The 26,347-nt window shown below is 40.4% G+C and overlaps 1 protein-coding gene across 6 annotated transcripts; it reads left to right on the top strand.

Annotated features, from left to right (window-relative positions):
- The first annotated feature begins 1,741 nt into the window (after nt 1-1,741).
- LOC121853931 lies at nt 1,742-26,116 on the top strand. 6 transcript variants are annotated; one of them, XM_042348334.1, is made up of 5 exons: nt 1,742-1,972; nt 13,149-14,337; nt 15,782-16,068; nt 23,082-23,211; nt 23,865-26,116. In XM_042348334.1, the coding sequence occupies exons 2-5, from the start codon at nt 14,140-14,142 to the stop codon at nt 24,048-24,050; spliced, it is 801 nt and encodes a 266-aa protein (XP_042204268.1). In that variant the 5' UTR covers nt 1,742-1,972; nt 13,149-14,139; the 3' UTR covers nt 24,051-26,116. The 6 variants fall into 6 exon arrangements, with proteins under 6 accessions (XP_042204268.1, XP_042204272.1, XP_042204267.1 ...); XM_042348338.1 differs by having other exon boundaries at nt 1,742-1,977; nt 13,653-14,337; XM_042348333.1 differs by having other exon boundaries at nt 1,742-1,977.
- Nucleotides 26,117-26,347: the final 231 nt, after the last annotated feature.

Here is a 26,347-nt window from a genome sequence, read left to right as displayed (position 1 = left end):
GGATATATCAGTTCCTATTAATTACACTCCTGTTGGTAGTAAGCAAATGTTAAACACCGATGTTGTGAGATGTGTCACACTAGAAACTATTAACAGATACATAGAGAGTATAAAATCAAGGGAATGTTATGCTTTTACTGATGGTTCTGTGCAGACAAACACAGGTAGAACAGGCTGTACAATTGTAATATATAAAGAAAAAGAGATGATAGTGTCAAACAAGCAAAGGCTGAACAACTGGGCCAGCACAACACAAACTGAACTAACTGGAATCTACTTAGCCACAGACTACCTCAAAGAAAATGGAGGTGGGGTGATATTCTGTGACTCTCAAAGTGCTTTGAAATCAATGAACAGCCCGTCAGGCTCTATGTCTAAAGTTGTATGTGATATTAAAAGGAATGTGATAACTGCCAATGAGAACAACTTTCGTATTGAATTTGTGTGGATTCCGTCCCTTGTTGGAATCAGGTATCATGACCGTGCTGATAGATTGGCCAATGAGGCATGTAAGAGAGAAAATGTTGACCGTGACCTTGGCCTGTCCAATGCTGTAATTAATAACATTCAAGTAAGAATCATGAACTCTGATCTAGAAGAAGTGAGAAATGCAGAGAGACCTGGCAGTTGTAGCATTAGTAAATATGACAAATTTTGTGACAAGAGGTACCGGTATGGCCAGCATAAGGACAGAACCAGACAGTGTAATGTAGTCGTGGCCAGAATCAGGCTAGAATACAGACACATCTGGCAAGTTAGTAACGCTGTACCCATACCTGAACACTCAGCATGTAAACTTTGTGATAAACCTCTAAAGTATACACTTGAACGCTATATTATTTAATGTGACACTGTCAAAGACTTCAGGCCACCTGACTTATTGTATCTTGAACTATGTAATTACTACATTGAATCAGGGGTGCTTGAGGACATACTTGCTGTTTATCCCAAATTTGCTAGCCCACACTGATTAGTCTTCAATTAGAATATGACTCCAATGTATGTGAACCACTGACCTATATACACTGCTAATGAATATGATGTATTTCCTTCTTTGTGGACGAACCTCTGTCCTGCATGGCAGTGAACAGTGGCATTACCCACATGAATCTGACCTATATATAGTGTCAATGAATATGATGCATCTCTTTGTGTACGAACCTCTGTCCTGCATGGCAGTGAACAGTTACATTACCCACATGAATCTGACCTCTATACATATATAGCTGTTAATGAATATGATGTATTTCTTTGTGTATGAACCTCTGTCCTGCTTGGCAGTGAGAAGTGATACCACCCTCATTGTCAAGACCTGACTGAATTACTCAGAATAGGCAAACTGTACTACAAGCTTTGCCAATAAATTTGTTAAACTAAAAATTTTATGGATGAAGTTTCCTAAAACACCTATTTTAACTAATTTCACCAAGTTTCATTACGAATAAGCAACTAGGAACATGCGAAATATTAATACTTTATCGCTTTAAACCGGGCCAGGCTGTTACTATAGATATTTTCTGAAAAAATACGAACATACATAATGAAGGGCTGTACATTTTCCAATGAGTCCTTAATGGTAATTTTTTAATATTTATTTGTTTAATTTATTTATTTATTTATTTATTTATTTATTTATTTATTTATTTGTTTTTAAGGAAGCGGCGCCACTGATTAAGAACTGGATGTTAAGAGCTACAGTTGTAAGCCCATGCCGCCTGTACCTCTGATCCTTTGATGCCTGGGGAAGATTTTGAGGAAAAGCCGAGGTTTGGATTGGGTGAAGATGGCAGCAGGAGGCAGGTGAGCCTGCTGGTTCACACCACCACCACCACCACTGAGTGGGAACGAGTCTCCTGGGGACACACCCCCTGCCAGTATAGTATCAGCGCCCGAGAAGGAAACACCAAGGTTTCCGGCTGGTCTAGTTACACGAGCCGTGTACTCAGTTCTCTTAAATTTGCAGAAGAAAACCGTTAAGTAAAGCTCTTGCAGTGAGATATTATTACCATAGAGGAACAGCTAGTGACAACTTGTGTTGGATTTTGTAAGGAATTGTAACCCGTGAATTAGTGAAGAGTTGAAATTATTAAGAAAAAAAAACAAGGACAAAAATAAATAATTAATTGTTGAGGATATGATTGTATGTGCTAGAAGAGACGTGTATTGTTGAAGTGATGCCAAATGTTATTATTCCGGTGTGTAAACTCCCTGACAACATAGACACAGCCTACGTTAACTCATTACCTTATACACACAGCATCACTCCCACACTTCGCGTTGTTCATACGCGCACACAGGCATGGGGAGATTAGCTTTCAAATTTAACTAATTAAGTTATTTTATTTTTATTTTTTAAATTAAATAACTTGATTTTTAAACATTAACTAGTTAATACTTTTTCGATTAAGATAAGTTAACCATTCTGTGACCAATTTGCTTAGATGAATTTTCGTGAAGATTAAATAATATAATAATTTGTAAAAGTATTCAAAATAGCCATTGAATAGTTTGAATACAATACCTGAATCGTCAAAGGTGAGTCAGGCAGTTTGGCGCACTACATTCTTTGTCCACTCACTGTGGTTTATATTACATACTTAACTTACGGAAACTCAACTTAACCTGTAGAAGATAACGTTTAAGTTAATTAATTGTCCGATCCCTGATACACAAATAGATTCGAACATCCACTCCAGTCCAAGGCACGTATGTATAGCTCACAAACAACTTTACTCTTAATCACACACACATAAGAACATAAGAACATAAGAAAATACGGAGTCTGCAATAGGCCGGTTGGCCTGTGCATGGCAGCTCCTGTCTAGAGTTACTACCACTCTCTATCATCCATGAATCTATCTAGCCTCCTTTTGAAACTTTCCAGAGTTCCCGCACTTACTACAAAGTTGCTAAGCTTGTTCCACTCGTCCACCACCCTATTTATGAACCAGTTTCTTCCTATCTCCCTCCTAAACCTAAACTTATCCAACTTGAATCCGTTGCTCCGAGTCCTATCCTGCTCGGATATTATAAGAACTTTATCTGTATCCCCTTTATTGATTCCTTTCACCCACTTAAATACTTCTATCATATCTCCCCGCACTCTTCGTCTTTCTGGGGAATGCAAGTTAAGTTTTTTTAACCTATCCTGATATGGAAGGTTTCTAAGTCCCGGAATCATTTTTGTCATTCTTCGCTGCACCGACTCTAGTGAATTTATATCCATTCTATAATAGGGGCACCAGAACTGAACAGCATAATCGAGGTGCGGCCTGACTAGCGTAAGATATAGTGGCAATAAGACCTCTGCACTCTTGTTACTTGCACTTCTAGATATAAAACCCAATACTCTGTTTGCCTTATTTCGAACATTAACGCACTGTTTTCTAGGCCGTAGGTCCGGGCTTACAAGTACCCCTAGGTCTCTTTCACAAGTCGACTTCTCTAGGTTGATGTTGTTAAGGCTGTATACAGTATAAGTATTTGTTCTTCCAATATTAAGTATGCTGCACTTGCTGGTGTTGAATTTCATTTGCCATTTTTCAGACCACCCCTGCAGTTTATTTAGATCCTTCTGTAATGCATTTGCATCCTGCCCTGAATTAATTTGCCGCCCTATTTTGGTGTCATCCGCAAACTTGCTTATGTCACTGCTGATCCCAGTATCTAGATCGTTTATGTAGATTATGAACAAGAATGGGCCTAGTACTGACCCCTGGGGAACCCCACTGGTTACACGGCCCCACTCAGATTTAACACCATCTACGCTGACCCTCTGCGTTCTATCGGTGAGCCATGATTTTATCCAATTTAAAACTTTCCCCTCGATACCATGAGCCTTAATTTTTCTCAGAAGCCTCTGATGCTGTACTCTGTCAAATGCTTTGCTAAAGTCTAAGTAAATAACATCATAATTTTCGCGTCATTATCTACTACCTCGAAGACTTTCCTAAAAAACGTTAGCAGATTTGTTAGACAAGATTTTCCCTTTGTAAACCCATGTTGAGAGTCGTAGATTAATTTGCTTTTCTCTAGATGGGATCGGATGCTATCTGCTATATTTGATTCAAGAAATTTCCCCACTACTGACGTCAAACTTATCGGCCTGTAATTTGACGCTGATGCCCTGTCTCCCTTTTTGAATATGGGTACTACATTTGCCTGTTTCCACAAGTCTGGCACAACTCCAGTGTCTAATGATTTTGTAAATAAGTTTACGAGGGGTCCGCTAATCTGTTCCCTACACTCTTTCAAGAATCCTCGAGGGAAAATTTCATCCGGCCCTGGGGATTTTGTTTTCTTCAGTTTATTTATCTTCTTAAGAACATCCTCTTTTCTGATAGTGATATTCTTTAATTTCTCTTCTTCCTTTCCCTTAAATATCAGTTCCACCTCTGGAATTTCATCTCAAATTTCTTCTGTGAAAACTGATAAGAAGTAGCTGTTCAATGCTTTGCTTATTTCTTCACTGCCATTTATCACTTCTCCCCTCCCTGACTTTAAAGGCCCAACTTTGTCCTTGACCTTTGTCCTATATACCTGGAAAAATCCCTTGGGATTCGCCTTGGATTCTCTTGCTATTTTGATTTCATAGTCTCGCTTTGCTTTCCTTACATTTTTCTTAACATTCCTAGATAGTTCATTATACCAATTTCTGAGCTGCTCCTCCCCTCCCTTTAATTTCTTATATATTCCTTTCTTTATTCATATGTCATGTTTAAGTTTTCTGGTCATCCACCTTGGCTCATTCTTATTGACCAAATTTTTCTGTATGGTATATTTTGTTCTTGTGCTTTATGTAGTATACTAGTGAATATATTATAGTCATGATCAATTGTTGTGTCATCTATGACCTCACCCCTTCCTACTGGGGACTGAAGTGACTGTTCCCAGGTGACCTCACCTAGGTACCTTCTTAACCCCTGATAATCCGCCAACCGAAAGTTTGGGACTCTGACCATATTGTCATTGTTTTTCGTTTCCCAATTTAGGGTGAACCTGATTTCTCTGTGATCACTGTTACCTAGTTCTTCCCCTACTGTGATATCTCTGATAATAATTTCTTTATTTGTTAATACTAGGTCTAATATATTGTCACCTCTAGTAGGTTCTGTAATTAGTTGTTTCAAAAAATTGTCCTGTACTGCGTCTAGGAAGTTTTCAGATTCATAGTCGCCTACAATATTGTCCCAGTCAATATTTCTGAAGTTGAAATCCCCCATAATGCTTAGGTTGTTATATTTTGCTGCCCTACTCATTTCCTGCCATATGGGCTGAGCTGCTTCTTTGCCAAGACTTGGGGGCCTGTAAATCACTCCCATAGTTAGTTTTTCTCTTCCTTCCGTGATTTCTACCCACATATCAACCCTCCCCCCACCTATTATACGATTTACTTCAATAACCCTCCGTAATACCAATGTACAGATCATGACATTTAGATGCATTTTTCAACACTGATATAAACCAATGTACACCAAAGTACACCCAGATGTACCGTACAACACCATATACACCCTGTAACACCATATACAATCTACAACACCATATACACTCTACAACACTATATACACTCTACAACACCATATACACTCTACAACACTATATGCACTCTACAACACCGTATACACTCTACAACACTATATACACTCTGCAACACCATATACACTTAAATACACCCAGACTCACACTAAAATATCATTTTACACTCATTCATATTCAGATACACTTTATAGAATCATTATACACCCAGACACACTTTAAAAAACAATGCATACCCAACCAAGTTGACCTGTCCATATATACTGTATGTATCCTCCTACCCTTTAAGTAAGCATAAGAATATACTGTAAACAGCAAAACACTCTTATCTGACCAAAGAAAGTTTTGACAAAATTGTGTGTGTGTGTGTGTGTGTGTATAATTTTGTTTACCTGGAATTTTTTGTTCTCTAGATATACAACAGTTGATGATAGTTTTACTTATTGTTTGTTGTTAACATAAATATCAGGTAAAGACACTCATTGATATACAGTATGTAGGTGTTCGAAGTACATCTTTAGTAGGTAAACGTTCAGTGTTGTAAAATTATATAATACCGTTGATATTTTATATTTTAACATGATTAAATACTACTAAAATACTAATCTGGAGTTCACGTCCCCCGACTAACGGTTCGTGTGGAGTGTACACTGTGCAGTCGGGGTCATAAGCTCGCTCCCGTCCAAAATGAAGCAGCGTCTACCCCAAATGAGATGAAACAGTCAAGATCAGTCAGTTCGGAGACTCATTGCCGTGACTCAGTTTCACCAAGGAAGCAAACTTTTGTCCTCGACTGTACATCTTAGTCTAACTATTCAGTTAGACCTAAAATTCTAATCATCCTATGTTAGCATCATTAGTTTATGTTAGAAAACCGCAAATAAAATTTTCGAGAACGATTTTTGCTTATAACTTGCTTAAATTTTGAAAGTGGATTAAGTATTGTGTGTTGGGTGCAGTTGTAGGTAACAATGATTGTTATAGTGTGGGTGATTTACTCATTTGGCTCCATAGAAGGCCAGCTGTCAAGCCTGTCATTCTTCACTTGGCTGAACATGGCTGAGTAGATGTAGGTAACGTGACATTAGGTTTTGCAGCATTTTTCTGTTTCTCTGTCTTTTCTGTTTATATTTACTATATACCCTAATCTTCTCTTTCCATGTCTGCTTATTGTCTAGACATTTAAAGTAATTATTCATCTTTCCTATCCTACAGGCTCCTTGGCCAATAACGTTCTTTGTGTCATCTTAAAGATTTTTCAGCCAAACACGTTCTTTGTGCCATCTTAAAGACTCTTCAACCAATCAGCTACTTCCTTGGTTCATCTTCAAACACAACATACTACCACGACTCGTGTGTTTCCCTCCTTAACCTTACCATCAGGTCTTGTCTCAGGTCAGTATCATCATAGAGGAGAGAGGGAACCATAGTAGATTTATGTGGTCTTGTTCTAGTTAAGTCTTTATATCTGAACTGCTTGTGCTGAAACTTTTAAGGGAAGCAACTTTGACCAGTAGCCTATGTCCAGATTATTTATTCAATTGGCTCTTGTGCTAATTTTAGAAGATCACATTTTATCACAAGCCTTGATCTGTATATGTTTACATTCAGATATATATATTTTTTAATTTTCAATAGAAATTAAAGGGAGAAAAAATTCTTAATAGATAAATTTTAGCCCAAATTTTTTTCCGTATTTTTCAGCCGGTCTTATAAAATAATCTAAACAAAGATAATTTATGACAGCCTTCACAGAATACCAACATCAGATTTAGGATATATGACTTTCCAGATTGTACTATCGTGCACAAAAGTCGTGTCCACTACCCACCCACAGTGAGGTTTCGAATAGCCTTGAGTCCGAGGGTTTCGAAACAGCAGGGGGAAATGCTATGGTCGGCCAACAGATGTCGCCCACTGTAGTGTGTGTGTGTGTGTGTGTGTGTGGGGGGGGATAGAGGAGGTGGGGGCTGGATAAGAAGCAGGTTTATTTATAATTTATACCACCATAATTTCAATCTGCCTTTTTAACTACGTTTTGTCTTACAGTTGTTTCTTTATGGTTAAGAATTCATGGAACAGGGGCAGTGACCTGGGTGCTGATTGCTGCTCAGGTCACAATGATACTTTAAAGAATGGAATATATTAAGGATAAAAGTGAAATATGCAAGGATCAGGGTGAAGGGTCTTGGTCAGCTAGTTTTACTCAGCGACCGCATCACAATTTTGTTGTTATTCCGACAAAGAGATTATGGTAATATTCATTTATATTCCACCCATCCTTTGCTTAATAAATATTTGTGATAATATGCAATATTATATAATTATATACTTATGTTAAAAAGAGTGGAGTGAAAAAGTTATCAGTATTGTAAAATAGTATTCAGACTTAATCTAGTTCCAATTCTTCCAAGTTCCAGTGTTTAAACACCCCACCACAATATGCAAGCTTCATATATTTTGGAGTGTGCTCAGTTACCTTTAATATTGTGTGCTGAACATCATGAGCATTTCAATGATGGTAGCAATTGTAACTATATAATTATATTGTGTTATAAGACAACACATTCCACGACATGTCATACAGATCATTGTATACCACACAATACATAATTTGTGGCTGTTAAGTTACTTTGTTATGAATTTTCATGTGATATAGATTAAGACATCATTAAGGACATGGATTAAAGATAACACTGTAGGCGAGTTAATATATATTAATTGTATTTACAAACAATACTAAAATCCAAACAATACATCTATACACACATCTTAGTATTTGGTCCAGCCACCCATTGCATTCAGGACTTCATCAAGGCGATTAGGGATGGAATGGACCAGCTTCAGGCACACCCCTGGTCGTCGACGTATACTCTCCCACACGTCGTAAGCTTTGGCCTCTATTGCTGCGCAGGTTCGCTGCTCCCCAATATCCCAATCACTTTTCATCACGGCCCAAATATGTTCAATCGGATTAATATCACATCCTAGTGTTGGCCAGTCGATGACCTCAATTTCAGGGTGATCCTGGAGGTAGTCCTTCACTATGTTGCTGGTATGAATGGGAATGTTGTCATGAACCAGCCTGATAGTGTGGGGGGCTGGAACTGCCATAGCCCGGACTGTAGGAATTAGTACTTGCTCCAGGATGTCTACATACTGCTCACCAGTGAAACGGCCATTGATCTTGACCAGTTCACCTGGCCCATGTGCCCACATCCACCCCCAGAATGACAATGACACCCTACCACTCACTGCGCGATGTTGAATGTGTTTCTCATGGTAGTGTGTGTTGGGGGGCCGCCAGCACTGCCTTGCTTCGGCTCCCACTGACCTGAACACCGTTTCATCGGTAAATAAAACGGTTCTCCAGTATTCTTCTCTATGTGGAAAGTGTTCCAATGCAAAGCCGAGTCGACACTCCTTGTGAGTAGGTGTTAGCCACCCTTTGTGAGCTGGAATATGGCAGTCGATTCCGGCTTCATGAAGTCGGCTTCTCGTCGTCATGTGATGGCAGTTGAGGCCCAAATTTCTTGTATGCTCCACTGATATTTGCATTGGATATGCCGTTGCAGATGCCACTATCATGGCGTCCATCCTTGCCGACGTTACTCGTGGCCTCCCTCTTCGAGGTTTCGTCTCCACTGAGCCCTCTTCCTCCCACCGGCGGATCCACCTCCTAATCGTCTTGGTGCTCCTTCTCACTTCGACAGCATTGTTCGGCACAGTTGCCCCGGCTCTCCACATCCCGATGATTTGGCCTTACTTAGCAATCACTGCCGACGAATTTGCTCGTCCTGCAGGCATATCTGAAATGGCAGAGTAATATTTTGTTGTGGTAATTGATGCAGGCTTTTATATACTAGAGTAAATTAATGGTATAAGTAACACCAAGGTTAAGTATTATTACTCTGACATAACGTTTTGGTAAATCTTTTAGGATCAACTGCCCAAGAAACCCTTCCTATTTCATGTATTCATAGTGAACTGCAAGTGGACCCCCTCCCCAAACCTCCGCCACCACCCCTGCGACTGAAGAGTGAACATTCGCCGATAATCATCATCATCATCAAGATTTAGTTAAACCAGACCACTGACACCCATTTGAGTCTCTCCTAGGGCTGCCCAGAGGGATTAGTTAACATATATGTGTGTTTCTATAATTTAGTGTTATATTGTTTGGAGGAGATTACAGGATTTCAAAAAGGTAAAAACTGAACTTAGGAAAAATTTTGGGGTCTCTGCTAAAATATCTTACATTGTAAGGTTAGTGAAGCACATTGTTCGATACCGATTATAAATAGGGCATTCAATGAGAATATGTTGGACTGTTATTTGTGTTCGGCAGTTGGAGCATATAGGTGGGGCTCCATTAGGGGAAGACGTGAGTTGGCCATGAGTCAATCGCGTATGCCCAATTCTTAGACGATTCAGAATAGTTTCGTGATGTCGAGAGGATTGTTTTGATGGTGACCAAGGATAAACTGATGATTTGATCATTTTTAGCTTATGACTTGTTGGTTCATTTTCCCAGGACTTTTGCCAACCGAAAAATGCTTATGTGTATAGAAGATTTTCAACTCAATATCACATATTCTTTCACCTCTACAAATATCTGCTGTCACTCATGGGACACCCTGCAATAGTTATAAGGACGACATGGGCTATGCTGACAAATTAATGTGACTTACCTGTTGGTGACGACGATGGTAGGAATGAGACCTCGGCTTGTTTCAGTGTTCGATATCACCTTCTTCCCCTGGTGTGGGTGGCGCCAACCTTGGTAACAACTTGTGTATTCTCCGTGACTACCAGTAATGGTAGTCACGGAGAATTAATTACTGGTGTGCCCATCATTCGCACCGTCGTAGCCATGAACGGCAGAGATATGGTCGTTGAAGTGCTTTTATTTACCAGTGACACTTCTCTCACCATGCTTAATAATATTAACTATCTTCATGACATTCTTATTGTTATCAATGATTGCGGAATTCACGATGTTATGCTCCACCCACACACAGCCTGTTACTAGACTAACCCCCACCTCCTTTATCACCCCCCCCCCCACACACACGCACACTACAGTTGGCCGACCATAGCATTTCCCCCAGCTGTTTCGAAACTTTAGACTCAAGGCTATTCGAAACCTCACTGTGGCTGGGTATTGGACACGATTTTTGTGCATGATAGTACAGTGGCCAAAGGTAAAATAATATTGCAAAGTTCAGCTAAAGATCATCTAACTGGTTTGTATATTGACCAGATGCTCACCTCACAAGCGAGTTGATCCGGGTTCGATTTCTGGGAAGGGTGAACTATGGGCAAGTTTCTTTACGCCATTTGCCTCTGTTTACCCAGTAGTAATTGAGGACTTGGATGTTTGCGATCGTGTTCCGGGGGAGTGCAGTTGGTGAGTTGCTCAGTGTTTTCACACTAATCCTTGACTCTGAGTCATGCAACTCGTTAAATTAGGGTGTAGCTATTGTGTTGGCGACAGATTCTACTCCTTAAACAAATTTATACCTAGGTGGCCCTAGGGCTGGCCATCCTCGAACACGAAGGGCAACTATTAATTACTATTATTATTATTATTATTATTATTATTATTATTATTATTATTATTATTATTATTATTATATTGACCAGTTTAGAGTCGATATTAATTAAGGTATCGTGTGCCGTCTCCCAGTCAGTGAGACACTTAAATCAGATTTTGTTTGTATATAGATTTTTGTCATTTCCTTATTGCATTGAGTTATGTTGTATATATGAGAAATGCTTAAGATTTATAAATGTCTTATGTATCTTTATGTGTTTAAAATGCAATTTAAATGTTTTTGATAAATAACAGTGGGTCTTGTAGGCATGACTGCCCTATAACGACAGTGTGGATACAGCACTATGTTTACTAAGTACTAGAACTAGACCGCTTTCACTTCCCAACTACAAAATAGTTAACCATTTACAGTTTTCCTCAGTTACTAAAAAAAAAACCCCAGCTAACTTCTGTAGCCTCGCATTGGAGTCACGGCAACAACAATTAGTACTAGTTCCAGTTACAGTATTTACAGTCACTATAACATAAATTTTCAAGGAAAGGACAACCCGTAATTCAGTTATCTGGCCGTAATTTTTGTAGCTCACTCATGCTGCCAATTCAAGTGGCATTTATAAATTAATAAAATTTCTACCTGCGTCAGTACGTTTTGTAATACCAGTCAAAACACATTAAAAACGTCTTTACAACTCAAACTCTTAATTATGGCATCGTGTCAAAAAACTTCAATTGGGGTATTATGTCAAAATAATGTGAATCCTTCAACTGTTCATTTAAACTGAACATAACGTAAAATCTACTTTACACAATGATGATGTATATGGCTAATTTAACATCTGAAATTGGTGGTTACGTTTATGATTTTCAAATGATTTTCTTTCATAGTCTATACGGTAGATCCTAACACAAGCGATCATATTTACGATAAGAGTCAGGCTTCCTCAACAACTCTGTTGATGTCGTTGATTTATTCTATCCACGATAAACACAGAATAATTTATTTTAACCAGAGGCTGAAGACATAAAAAATGGCACTTAATTTTTGTTCTGGGTCACATTTGTTGTAATGCGTGAAAAGCTTACAGTTACTGTGGAAACTGCTTCTTTTTACGGAAATACAACAATGTATTGTCTAATGGTAGGCCCTGCTGCCATATGGCATCACAAAAATTGTGACCAAGTCCCAGGTTGCTGATCTGACTTTCTGCCTCATTTACACACAATTGCAGGGTTTCATTTGTTTCTCTTACTTTGTCAACACAGCATACATATACCGTTTCTCACTATTTATCCGTTTCTTAATTTTTTTATGTCATTATTATTATTATTATTATTATTATTATTATTATTATTATTATTATTATTATTATTATTATTATTATATTTTCGCCCGCAGGGCCTGATGTGGGTCATTGACCTGTGCCCTGTTGGGCTAATCCCGTAAAAAAGAAAGAAAGAAAAAAAAATCTGCACGTACTTTAAACTGCGTGCCTCAGTCTGTACACATGTTGGACTGTATACCTGCGATTAAAAGCTGCTTCGGAAGAAATTGGTGGATAAGTGACGCTCCAAAAGTCACGGCCACCGGTCGTTAAGAGATGCACCCAACAGTGAAGTTTTATTGGCTGTCGCTCACCACAGTCACCCGACAGTGACGTTTTCATTGGTTGCCCATCACCACAGTCACTGTAATTAGTAAGACAAGTAGCTGGTACAGGGGAAGACGAGACATTATTTGCTGTACTCTCAGTTGAAAAGTTGTTCAATCTCAAGATGTGTGAAATATGAACGCAAGCATTGTTATGAGTTGGAATATGATTACTACTGTATATTGTAAAAAATAAGGCAATGCCATATACTGTATAACTAGAGTGTGCTCAAGTGAAGTGCTAATTCACAATGGTTGGTGCACATCTCAAAACTAAACTTTAATATTCGGAATTAATAATTGTTGAAATACATGCAAACATGCGTAGTAACACACAACGTTTTTGTATTCCCTCGCCACCCGGATCAACTTTTACTTATGTGTTGGCATTGTGGTTCTTTTCAGGTCACATTCGTCACTTCCCACACTGACAGCAGAGAAACCGTTGCGTCAGCAGTACCTCTTGGGAAAAGTAACCCAACACAGCAGATGGTTGAGGGAGGCACTCACTGCCCCAGCTGCATCACTTGGCACAGTGTAGGAGATGGTTAGCCAAGATGAGAGATGGTGGATCTCATCTACAGTACACCCAAAGACTATAAATGGGAGACAGGAAAGTTAAATTCAGTGCTTTCCAGACTTGTGTGGCTGGCGGATGTTATCCTTGCGCCATGTGCAACTGTGTCAATATAATGGAAAGAGATATATCAACATGTACGTACATGTTTGAAACTTATGCTTGAATATGAATGCAAAAGAAAACAAATATAAGGTAGATATATATGAGTAATGTAAACACTAATGCGAAATATATGGAAAGGGACGAAAAATAACCTATTATGTACAGTATTTAAATGCAAAAATAAATATAAAAATGATAAACTAATTTTCCCATGGCATGGAACACAGCTGATACATATATGTATGTGCCTTAAAATATATATTGTGGTATAGGACACAGTACGTGATTAAATATCTAGCAACAATACGTATCTGGAAGTATCTGGCTTATGTAAACTTTGTGGAAGCTCAATAGCTGGCACCACTGCTCGACCGCACTGTTGTGCTTCTGGTAACCACTTTCTTATACGGTACTTCGTATATTGACTCACAACGGAGATGTATCCCCCATCAGAAGTGCAAATGTGTTTCTTAGGCTGATTAAACTTACTGTAGAGTGTGGAGTGGCGAGTAATATAGAACAGTTTACAAGTGGTGGGATTGTACAATGTACGGGTATGTAAACTCAGGAAGACTGACGGTAATATATTTATTACATGAAAGGGAACTGCAAGAGGAAAATGGTGTGCAATGAAGAGATGAAAAACATAATTTAAACACTTGCGTGGAGTAACAAGTCGATTGATCGTGGAAGTGCGTCCTGTAATCATCCACGATGGCATCTCTGTGGGAGGGTGAGGATATGCTGGTGAAACTCTCCACCATACTCAGGTTTTGCTGTGACTACGCCACGCCACAGCAGCCCCCCAGAGTAGGCGACCTACTCCCCGGCTACCACCGAGGCCAGGTGCTCGACGAGCTCTCCGTCACCGACCATGACCCGTGGGGACAGCTGCTCCTCAACCACCGCCTGGTGAGTTACTCCACTCCCTTTAATTTACTTGATCCTCTTCGCCTCTGACGGCTTGTTAGCCACTTGGGCGGTCGGTCACTTCTCTGTTACGCACTGTTGGCAAGTGTCTGAACCTGAGCCAGCGTTAGTCAGCTCTGATCTCGAATGAGCTCACTCTCGGCTTCGCCACAACAGAGTCTGGCATATTATTAAAGAGTTCATAGCTTTCACTGAGGTGCTTAAAAGACTTCTTTTAAGACTTCTATTGCCCGCCTATAGAAGCCGGGTAACTGAGTTTCTGGTGGCCCTGTTTTGGAAATTTTTAATCATCTGACGGTCTCGAGGTATCTTAAAGTATAGATTGAAAATAAATTTACAACTCAACATATTTGCACGTTAAAAAACATAACGAAGTATGAAGGCATCACTAAACCACCTTGCGAGATTGGTGACACCTCAAGAGGGTACCCACTTAAGGTAGGTTATACACCATTACTTTGATCGGAATCTTAGTCTTTGAATGCAATTGTTAAGTTCTTATATAAATCTAAGTCATATGGGGTTCTTGAACAATAATTTTGACTGACAATTGAATTGAAACAATTTCGACTGTTTTTGTGGAACAAACCGTTAAATGAAACTTTAATTTGATTTTTTTTTGTTAGTTCGACCTTACACCACATATTTCAATGTTAATTTAATTCGTATTGTTCATCAGTTCTATTCTTAGCCTTTAGTTTTAGCACTAGCATGATCTTATGCCCTTCATTCTATTGTGGTCAAGTGTTATGATAGTGTCTCTCTCCACCTTATCTTGATGTCTGACAATATATCTAGGATACTGTACTCAAGGGTTCGAAGCTAAATATTTTTCTTGAAGATATTGGCTAACTGACTCAGTCACGACACAACACTGGTGGCCAGGGGCATCGCCAGCCAACCAGAGCCCCGGGACTAGGCACATTGTCAGACCCCGTCTCCCCCTCTACCGAAATCCAAAAAAAGTGTATCACATTTATAAGGTGTAGTGTAGATAAATTTATAAAATATACACCAACGATGTCCTTACATTTAGAAAAAAAAATAAAATAAAATGCAACACATTTTCGAATGAATATTGCTGATCACAACACTTAAATAATAAAGTTTTGAGTTAGAAATTAAAAAAACAAATATAAGCAAATAACCGACCAACAGTGCATATAATCGGGGAGCCCCCTAGTAAGCACTGCCCCCGGGGAAACAGCCCTGCCTCCCACCCACCCGCCCCTGACTACGCCCCTGTTGGTGGCTAATATTGCTAAGCAACTGCACTGAGCTCACTGTAATTAGATGGATTATCTTTTTTCCAGTTTAAGGAAAAAAAATAACTTATTTTATTTGAGAATCAGGGCCAGGGTGACAACACGGGTCGTGTGACCTCGTCCTTAGGCATTACTCTCATTTCAGTGACTCCCTTTTACAGGAGGGTCCTCGCTATACCATCCTCCCCACCATCACGGTCGTGTCTCCATGGGACGATGATGACGCTGCACACCATTTGCTGCATGATCAAGCCATCGGCGGGAGCAACGCTGTGAACCACATTATTGCGCCCACGCGCGTACTGCCACATCTGCCTGATGCGTCCACGTCCTCCTCCTTTCAACGGTCTCTTGTGAGCGACGCCGCCCTCAACGCCACTCAAAGATTCTACGACGCCTTACGAGCGGTGCTGCATGGTAGCGGACCTGGCACCATCCCTGCTCTTGGGTAAGTAATGCTTTTACTCATAGAGCTAGTATTGTCAGCACATGCTGGTGTGGTCAGGGCGGAAAGTCACTGCCAAATAAATAGGTGTCGTCACTGATGAATGGCGTAACTGATAATGGCGTCACTGATGTTCCTGGTGTTAAGGGCGTGTGTATTGGGAAAAAAACACACACACACACACACTACTTACTACTACTACTACTACTACTTTGCTGTCACTCGGTATCGAGTATGACAATCATCCAGCTATGATACTATCGTATGAGTTATTAAGGATTTCACCTATGTTGGTGAGTTCTGAGGTTACTACAGAGGCCCATAAGGGACCGGTAGGATTGTTCACAGATGTTGCACATGTGGGGGCTACATCTAGTGCCGGAGGGGCGGCGGCAGCGACTTTCCGGCGTTGGCACTTGTCTGCCTCGTTTTGCAGTCGGGCTAACTCGAAAGTATTGACACCTTCTCGTGTGGTGCTCCTCCAAGCGTTACGGTGCGGAGTAATCGTCTCCCAGGTGAGGGGGGTCGATTTGGTACTTTTTCAGGTAAGTCTAAAGACTATCCTTATACCTTTTCAGTTGCCCACCAGCGTTACGTTTACTATTCATTAGGTGAGTGTAAAGTAGCTGCTTTGGCAGTCTACTGTCGTCCATGCGGGTAACATGGCTAGTCCAGCATAGTTTTTCATGAATATTGGTAGCCTCGATGCTCCTACAGTTGGTGTCAACAAGAATACTGACATTTGTTCTCTTGTCTTCCCAGCGAACTCTGAGGATGGAATGTAGACTACGTTGGTGAAAGTTTTCTAGTGCCTTAAAGTGCCTCCTGTATGCGACACACGTCTCGCTGCCATAGGGCAGAGTGGGGAGAACCACTGCTCGATATACGTGCAACTTTGTAGATAATTTCAGCTCCCTATAGTTGAAGACACTGTTTCGGAGTCTGCCAAAGGCTTGAGATGCACATCTGATCCGTTGCTGAATCTCTTCATCGATGTCCGCGGTGGTGGACAGGTGGGAGCCGAGATACCGAAAGTGGGTAACATTAGAGAGGGTAGTACCGTTAAGCTGGATGGATGGTGAAGAAGTGTCTCAACCAGGGGCAGGCTGAAAGATAATCTGGTTCTTCCATACTGTACATTCACCCCATGGCCGAAGTGTGCATACGCATCTGCATAGGTGTTCAGGTTCTACAAGGGGTCGCGTTCAGTGTAACCGACAAGGGAGAGGTCGTCTGCATACTGAAGTTCAGTTATGGAAGCTGCCGACACCCTTGTTCCTGCCTGGAGTCATTTTATGTTGAAAAGACCATTCATCCGGTACTCGATGTCCACCCGCCGGCCAAATTAGCACTGGCACGAGTAAGGAAGGCAGCCAAGAAAATGGAAAAGAGAGTTGGTGCTAGTACACTCCCTTATCTAACTCCATTTGGATGGGGAAGAACTCAGACTGGGTGCCATTGTGCAGGACACTGCCGTTCATGCCATCGTGGAGTTGCCTCACAATGGCAATGAATTTTGATGGGCAGCCAAAACGGCTGAGGGTCCACCAGAGGGATTCCCTGTTGACCGAGTCGAAGGCCTTGGTTAGGTCAATGAAAGCCATGTACAGGTCACGACGCTGTTCTCTGCACTTTTCCTGTATCTGGCAGGCAGCAAAGATCATGTCAGTGATGCCACGTGATGGTCTAAAGCCACATTGAGATTCTGGGAGTAAGTTTTCTGCCTCAGAAAGAGGTCTGTTTAGGAGAACTCGGGCGATAATCTTGCCAGCTACGGACAGCAGAGAGATCCCGTGGTAGTTGCCAGAGTCTGACCGGTCTTCCTTCTTCTTATAAATATTGACGATGGAGTAATCTTTAAGAGCTTGGGGGATTTCCTCCTTTTCCCATATATTCTCCAGGAGAGAGTGGAGACGGCTGATAAGCAGAGGTACTACTGGTTCATACATCTCGGCTGGGATTCCATCAGGCCCTGAGGCTTTCGTATTTTTCATCTGTTTGATGGCAGTAGATACTTCATCCAGGGATGAAGAATAGCTGAGGTGGGTCAGGTCTGGTTGCTGAGGGACCTGCTGGGTAGTTAGTATATCCACATCAACATCAGTGTTTCGGGTGAGCAGTGAATGGTAGTGCCTTTTCCAGTACTGAAGGATGCCTTCATCATCTCTGATTATGGAGTTACCATCGGATGAATGAAGGGGGCTGCGCCATGAGTGATTGGCCCATAAAATGTTTTAGTGGAATTGAAAATTTGTGCATCCTGTGCTGATCTGCAAATTTTTGTGTTTCACATGTTTTTTTTTAAACCAGTTGTTCTTTAGATTGCAAAGTTCATGCTGGGCTTTTTTTACAGGGATTAGCCCGCACGGGCACAGGTCACTGACCCACATCGGGGCCTGGGGGCAATAATAATAATAATAATAATAATAATAATAATAATAATAATAATAATAATGATAATAATAATAATAATAATAATAATAATACTACTACTACTACTACTAATAATAATAATAATAACAATAATAATAATAATAATAATAATAATAATAATAATAATAATAATAATAATAATAATATTAATAATAATAATAATAATAATAATAATAATAATAATAATAATAATAATAATAATAATAATAATAATAATAATTTATGGTAAATAAATTTTATAATTAGAAAAAAAACATTGATAATAATAATAATAATAACACTGTAATAATAATAATAATAATAATAATAATAATAATAATAATAATAATAATAATAATAATAATAATAATAATAAAGAACCATAAAGAAATACAAAAAGTAAAAAAAATATCAAAGGTGTAAAACAATATATGTATGCTGTGTTGTCAATACTACGAGAAACAATTGAGACCCTGCAGTTGAGTGTAAATGAGGCAGAAAGTCAGATCAACAACCTGGGACTTGGTCACAATTTTCGTGATGCCATATGGCAGCAAGGTCTACCATTAGACAATACATTATGCTTCCAATATCTTCCCAGACGGTAGTACCTCCCTGTTTGGTAGTTGCCTACTACTTACTACCGCTTTCTTCTTGCGGAATGTATCAGCATTGGTCCGAGACTGAGGGTTGTTCTACCAGTCAGTTAAAGCAACATGTTTATCATCGACGAGTACATTGATTGCCGGGTCATTTTCATCAAACCAGTCTTGGTGTATTCTTTCGATCTGGTCGAGGGTCTCTCTGCAGGATTTTGTCATGATAGTGTCGAGAATGTCCCATTTTGTGCTGGGATTTGGGTTGTTTGTTGTTGGGTTGTTTATCAGCCCATGTTCGAGCTGCTCTCTAAAAGCATGTGCTAACTCTGGATCCTCCAGACACTTAGTGTTAAAACCTATTCTGGAGTCTTGCTGTCTTCGCCGTTTTGGGGCGACGTGAAGTGATTGCTTGGCCCTGTTGAGCCGATGATCAGTGTCGTGGTGGTCTGGGCCATCCATGACTCGGGTGATGAGGATATCTCGGCGATCTCTTTCTCTGACAATGATGGAGTCAATGAGATGCCAGTGTTTGGATCGTGTGTGTTGCTACGAACCCTTGAACTTGTCGGCCTGCCTAAACAAGGTATTGGTGATAGTGAGGTTGTGTGCAGCATACTTGGTGAGGAGAAGGCCATTGGGATTACACTTGCCTAGTCTATTTCTCCTTATGGTTCCCTGCCAAATGTCAGCATCTATGCCAACTCTGGCATTAAAGTCACCAAGGAACACAACCTTATCTTCTTTGGGGAGAGAGGTTGGCACTCTGTCGAGGTCGGCATAAGGGGCTTCCTTGAAGTCATCCTCTGCATCCGGTGTTGGGGCGTATGCACTGATGAAAAAGGCATGACGTAAGTGATTCAGCGGGACTCAGAGCGTCGTGAGGCGCTTGTTGATTCCAATAGGCATTTCAGTTAGCCTGTGTAGGCTGCATTGGCAGATGGCAAAGCCAACTCCATAAATACGGTTTCTCTCCGCAGCAGGCTTACCCTTCCAGAAGAAGGTATAGCCAGACCCCTGTTCTGTGAGTCGACCCTCGTCTGGGAGGTGGGACTCACTAATGGCTGCTATGTCGATATTATGCCTTGTCAGCTCTTTTGCCATAAGGGTGGTTTTTCTTTCAGGACTCTCATTTGTGCTAGTATCCAGACGGGTCCTGACATTCCATACAGCGACCATAAGAGGTTGTATAGTTTGTTTTTGTTTTGATCTGTGATTATGATTTTGTTTTCGACCGCACAAGGATGACCTTACTGGATGCGGTTGCCCAGTCAGGTTGTTTTTTTACTCAGGCTATGTTTAGGGCACCTTTTCTTGCCCAGTCCCCATGTGGGGTGAGCAGAATGGCTTCTCGAAAGGCCTGTTCAATTGCACAGACAGACCCGGATTGTACTGCTGTCCAGATCCTAGTGTATAAACGACCATCTTATCTGTGCCGCCCAAGTGCAGAGTTGTGACTAGAGAGTCCCGATAGTCATCTCTGCCTGTCTCTGTCGCCACTCATCCATTGCCATAGGTCTTTTGGGGGTATAGGGGTTTTGAAGATGATGAGCGGTATGATGAGCTGGATGATGGCTGCACATGAATTGGTTTATGTGGTGAGGCAGGAGCGCAGGATGCAACCACACATCTTGGACTCTCCCTTTTCCTCATCCAGTGGTGCAAGTGTTGCAATGACTGGAGAGTTGCAATGGTCTGCTGATAGCCCAGATTGTTGGGTTTCGCCTTAGTAGCCTGACCATCATGTATTGCCTTCGTCCACCGGTGTAGTCGTTGGGTTCCCATGGTGTTCACCTCTCCTGCCTATACCGCCATTGAGGTGTTATTGGAGCTCTGGAAGCATGTCTGCCTGATGCGGAACTCCACCACAGAGTTTTCGTTCGAGGTTTACTCCCGTAGCCTTATACGGTTAATCCGTAAAGCAACTTGGCAATGGTTGGTAGGCACCAGAATATGTTCTCATGCCAGTGGGCCTATGCGCCATCCCTCTGGGGCCCACTACTACTCCATGATCCCCTGCTGGTCTAGCCTCTGCCCACGAGGCACCCAGTTACCTTGTGTTGCCACGAGGAGGCACAGCAGGAGTCTTGATGGTGAACACACACACACACACAGTTTATAAGAGATCACGAGAAGTTCTTTTGTCTTGAAGATGCTTAGGTCAGCTAAGTGGACACTATCTGGGTGATACTAGGCTGGGTCACATGGTTTGGTCACACGGAGGGTTGGTTCAGCGAGTGAGGGATGTTTATGCTTCGTTATTACAATACTCTTGTCTCTAAGGTGGGAGTTTTCTTTTGTCAGCACCTGGGAAAGCTGGGCTGTCAGGACACTTGGGCGTGCTCAATATGGCTGCTAGAGTACAGTACAGGGTTGTTATAGCTTGATGCTTGTTGTATGATGTGGTCTTTGTCACTTGTTATAATTGTCTCTCTCTTTCTAGATAATATACAATACAATACACTGTGTTCTTTGTAATTGGGAAAATTCTGGTGAGCTTTCTTTAACACTAGAACACTTGAAGACTTAAATGCTTGGTTGGTCACTAAGCTAAATACCACTAGAAATGTTACTAAAAAATGTGTTCTTGGTTCAGATTGCCCGGATTTCACAGTTATAGACACTTTGCAGCTTTCTTCTATATATTATTATAAAAATATAGGTCACATAATGTATTAGTTTATAGCAAACTAATGAGCACTTCGCGATTTGTCTGTTTTATCACAGAGAGGGAGGAGGACAGCTTGGAGTATCAGAGACTCCTTGGTGACACGTGTAAGTGTGTTGTCATGTCTAGCTATCGACTGACAGCAGCTGATAACAAATGTTATGTCAGCTAGATTATGAAGCCGAGAGGCCAATTGAAAGTTACTTGAGTGTGGCGTGATATGAAAGTAATTAGTACTCCTCAAATGTTAATGAGCCCGGGTGATGTAATAAATATAATGCTAGGTGTAAATAGCAAACATTTATAAAATATTTTCTGCCCATATATTTGACAGAGGCTGTTACAGCTTAGATTAAGTTAGATTTGGTAAGTTTAGGTCAGGTTAGTGTAACTTGTTTAGAGAAACCTTGGCCTGTTCAGGTCAGGGTTAGTTTGATTTAATTTATGTCAGGTAAGGTTTGTGTTTGTTTAAATTGGGTTAGGCTAGGTTTAACTTGGCTAGTTTGGTCAGTTTAGGTTAATGTTACTTAGTTTAGATTACGTTAGGGTAGTTGGGGTTAGATCACCTCACGTTAGTCAAAAGTTATAGTTGGGTGGGTAAGCTTATATTCAGTTTGTTTATCTTACGTCTAGGTAGATTAACTGCAGATTGAATTAGAATAGTCTAGGTTACGTTATTATTAGGTTAGACTACCTTATCTTGGTAAGTTAGGGCAAGGAAGGTTAGGACAAGTTAAATTAGGTTAAATTAGGATTAGTTTGTTTTGGTTTGGTCAGGATACCTAAATTCGTTTAGGTTTGGATAGTCTTGATTAGATATGTTAAGTTTATTCAGGTTAGGTTAGTTTTACCTAGTTAGATTTAGCAGGGTTAGTTTAAGTTAGGTTTAGTTGGATTATTTTACGTTGGGGTAAGTTTGTTTTGAGTAATTTAGGAGAGTTTAGGTTAGGTTAGTTAAAGTTAGGTTAATTTGATCTTAGGTCAGGGTAGATTTAGTTGGGTTTGTTTTAAGTTAAGTCTGCCTAGCTCAGGTTAGGTTAAAATAAATTAGAGTAGCTTAGGATAGTTTAAGTTAAGATTAAGTTTAGGCTAGGTTAGGTTAAGTGGGTTCTGGCTAGTCTAGGTTAGGTTTGTGTGAATCAGTTTAGATTATTTTTGGTTAATCTATTTTAGTTTGAATTAGGTTAGAATGGGTTAGTTTATATTATGTTAGGTTTGGTTAAGTTGGATTGATTCAAATTAGGTTAGGTTAAGAAGGGCTAGATAAATTAGGTTAGGTTATCTTAGGTTACGGTGAGTGAGGTCAAAGCTGGTAATTCGGTGTTTTCTTCCGTCTCCAGGCAGGAATCGCGCGCTGGAGGGGATGTTGTGGTGGCGGAGTTGGCCCCTCACGTCCAGGAGACCTCTGAACCCGCCCTCGTCCCTCACACCGACCCCCACCACAATGCATCCATGTCACCCCTCCTCCAAGTATGTATGCCTCAGGTCGTGTAGGTGAGTGTCAAGACCTCCAGGTTAATAAGTCTCGGTTAATTATTCCTAAAATATGCATTGACAAGTGTTTGTTGTGTCCTCACAGATTAAAGTTTTCCTCATATGTGTATTCCAGGCCTGGGAGTTTACTGCCAATCAGCGGCCTATCGTGTTTTTGTTGACAAATTAGTCATTATTTATCAGTGCAAACCAGGTGTGAAGGATTACCCTGTATGTTTCTGACAATGGTGAAGATACGAGTTTTCTAAGATGTAAATAGCGTAAAAAGGAAAACTGGGAGTTTTATCACGACCTTACACAAATTGAACTAACTAAACTCAAATAGCCCTTCCGTAAATCATTACATGGTTTAAGCGGCTAAATTTTATTTGTTCTCCCAGTCATACGTCTAAACGTTTACATTCTGAAGTTTCCAGGTTTTGAGACTAGACCTCCCGACAAGAGACCTGTTCCTGGACCCCGTGAAGTGGCTTTCATGTGGCTATTTTCACTACCTGCTCAGTTTTAGGTTTGGTGGTGCTAGTGGTGTGTGCTACAGTTGTGGTTGTGCAAAGATCCAAGGGGGGGGGGGGGCTGCTGGTGATAGTGGTGTGTCCTTACAGGTGTATCATCACAGGTGTGTGTTACAGGTGTGTGCGGCTCTCGGGGTGCTGGTGGTGGTGATGGTGGTGCTGTTTCACTCTCACCACTTCCGGCGGGACTGTATGACTGAACGACGAGCCTTGAGACGTGTTGCTCGTCGCTACCACGTCACGCGTGCCCAGGACGACGTGGAGAAAAATGACTCCTCCGAGGTGACTGATGTGACGCTGTGATGTAACGGATGTGACGCTGTGATGTGATGGATGTAATGATGTTTCGACTTACGTGACGGACTTTATATTATGCAGTGACAAACATAACTGATGTAATAAACATAACGCCGTAACGTGACTTGACGCTGTAATGTGACGGAGTTGATAATGAGATTTTGTGAGCGAAACTGTAATCTGTCAGACGTGGTGCAGTGACTGACGTGACGGATATAACACGATGAGACAGATGTTATGATACCATGTGATGTAGATTACGCTAAGATGTGATGACCTGACTGTGATGTGGTGTGAGGGACGTAATGCTGTGATGTGTCGGACATAATTCTAATATGACATATTTGGTTCTATGAAGTGACAGATATGACGTTGTGATTTGATGAATATGATTTGCTAGGCATAATGATGTGATATTTCGGACATGATGTTTTCCTATGACACAGCGCTCTCAGGTCACACAGTGATGGTATAAAGAACTTCATAATGCTTGATGTTGAGTGTGACGCTGTGAAGGATATTGATATAACAGTCATGATGCACTCTAACATACATTACTTCCTCACCTGGATCAATTGTGACGGATGACACGTTGCTGTGACAGACACGACACTGTCACACCACTGATGTGATGTTTAATTTTAAAAACAAAGTAATCCCAATTTAACATGGATATGAAACTAATATAACAAAGTTGTAGCACTAGCATAATGTTTATAACCCTTTAACAGTACACTAACGGAAAGGCCGATGTAATGCTTATAAGGCGCAATTATAACGTTGATGATAAACTAATAGAGAAATATGGTTACCCTATTAAATTGTGGAGACCTTACTTATTCTGTGGAATTTCCTCAATAACTTTTAATGATAACTGCCAAGGCATATATTATCTGGTGATGTTGATTCAGTCATGTTTTAAGGTCAACTGCATACTGTACATTATGCGATGGTTAAGCATGTGCACGAGCCTTTCCAATGAGTCTATAGATAGTGTATATATTAAGAACACTGAGGCTAAATGAGTAGTTGTAGGTGTCCAGCTGTCAGTTGTTTCTGCTATGGCAGCCACTGTCTGAACCTCTGCTGGTTCACAGTCAATTACTCCTCTGTTTCCTGGTTACTGTGAAAGTACTGGGGAATTATTCGGTTGTCTTCCATATCTGTAATTAAAATACCTCTTTGTTTATTTTTATATGATTGAAAACATCTATTTTCACCTTTTCTGCACAAAAAAGATTGTTTACTATAGTGATAATTATTTTGGTATCGGCAAATGTAAAAATACTGCAGCTACTTTCCACCATCACCAGGTGGTTAACTCCTCTTGTTAGGGCTCCTGAACCACGTGTAAAACATAATTAACAACAGCACCTGGAAGCTCGGCTGAAACACCAACAGCAGTGAGATAAGATAAACCAGTGTCTGAAATTTATGTGACTTATATAAAGTCTGATTTAATGTTCTTTGCCAGTTGAATGTTAACGTATTTGCAGATTTTTAAACTTAATTATATTTTCGACGATTACAGATTTAGTGGGCTTAACAACAGGAAGGGAAAATGGTTTTCGTTTGTTTCAGCTATTGAACAATTAAAATTTATAATAAATTTTACCTGAAAAGCATTTTTGTTTCACAGTAAGAAACATGCATTAATGGTATTTACCAGCATAGCTATTCAACCAATAATTCATTAAACTTCTCTGCATGCCTGAGCAGTTGTTAAGTGTTGTCAGTGAAAAGACGAGTATTTTATAAGTCTGATGTTACATATATTAATAACTAATAAATCCCTCTGTATGTCTGGGCACCTGTTTTAATTTTTTCAGTGTTACTATTCCAGCAGAGCAACTGTACCTGTAGTTGTGGCAACACGAACTACCAGTTATTCATACGTAGATGAGACCCTGAATGGGATAATGGAGGAAATAGCTATTTTAACTTCTGTTGCCACCACACACTCAATATGTGTTCCCAAATAATTACCATTAAAATAATCAGTATATGGGAAACAGAGAGGTGAGTAGATGAGTTTATCAAAATTTGTATGTGAATATATTTCAGCCTGTATTGATATGTGTTTTATTTATATCATGAGGTACTTTACTAACAAAAAAAGGAAACAAACTCATTATTCCCGAGTGCTCTCACCTCAACTCCTGTATTGCTGACTGTGAACACACCAGGAGTTCAGGCTGAAGCTGAACTCCCACTACTATTCATCTTAGGCACTAGAGCTCTTATAATTATATTCATCGATAAACTTAATGGCAAGCCTTACCGTACGATGCCGTACATATGCT

This window comes from Homarus americanus, unplaced genomic scaffold, assembly GCF_018991925.1.
Source record: "Homarus americanus isolate GMGI-L3 unplaced genomic scaffold, GMGI_Hamer_2.0 scaffold18703, whole genome shotgun sequence".
Classification (NCBI taxonomy): Eukaryota; Metazoa; Arthropoda; class Malacostraca; order Decapoda; family Nephropidae; genus Homarus; species Homarus americanus.
The sequence above is the reverse complement of the archived record's forward strand: the minus strand, read 5'-3'. Positions and strand labels throughout refer to the sequence as shown.

Coding starts and splice junctions, on each gene's coding strand:
- LOC121853931 (XM_042348334.1), top strand. CDS start 14,140: ATGGCATCTCTGTGGGAGGGTGAGGATATGCTGGTGAAACTCTCCACC. Junction 16,069..23,081: donor GGCACCATCCCTGCTCTTGG/GTAAGTAATGCT, acceptor TTCCGTCTCCAG/GCAGGAATCGCGCGCTGGAG. Junction 23,212..23,864: donor CCATGTCACCCCTCCTCCAA/GTATGTATGCCT, acceptor TGTGTGTTACAG/GTGTGTGCGGCTCTCGGGGT.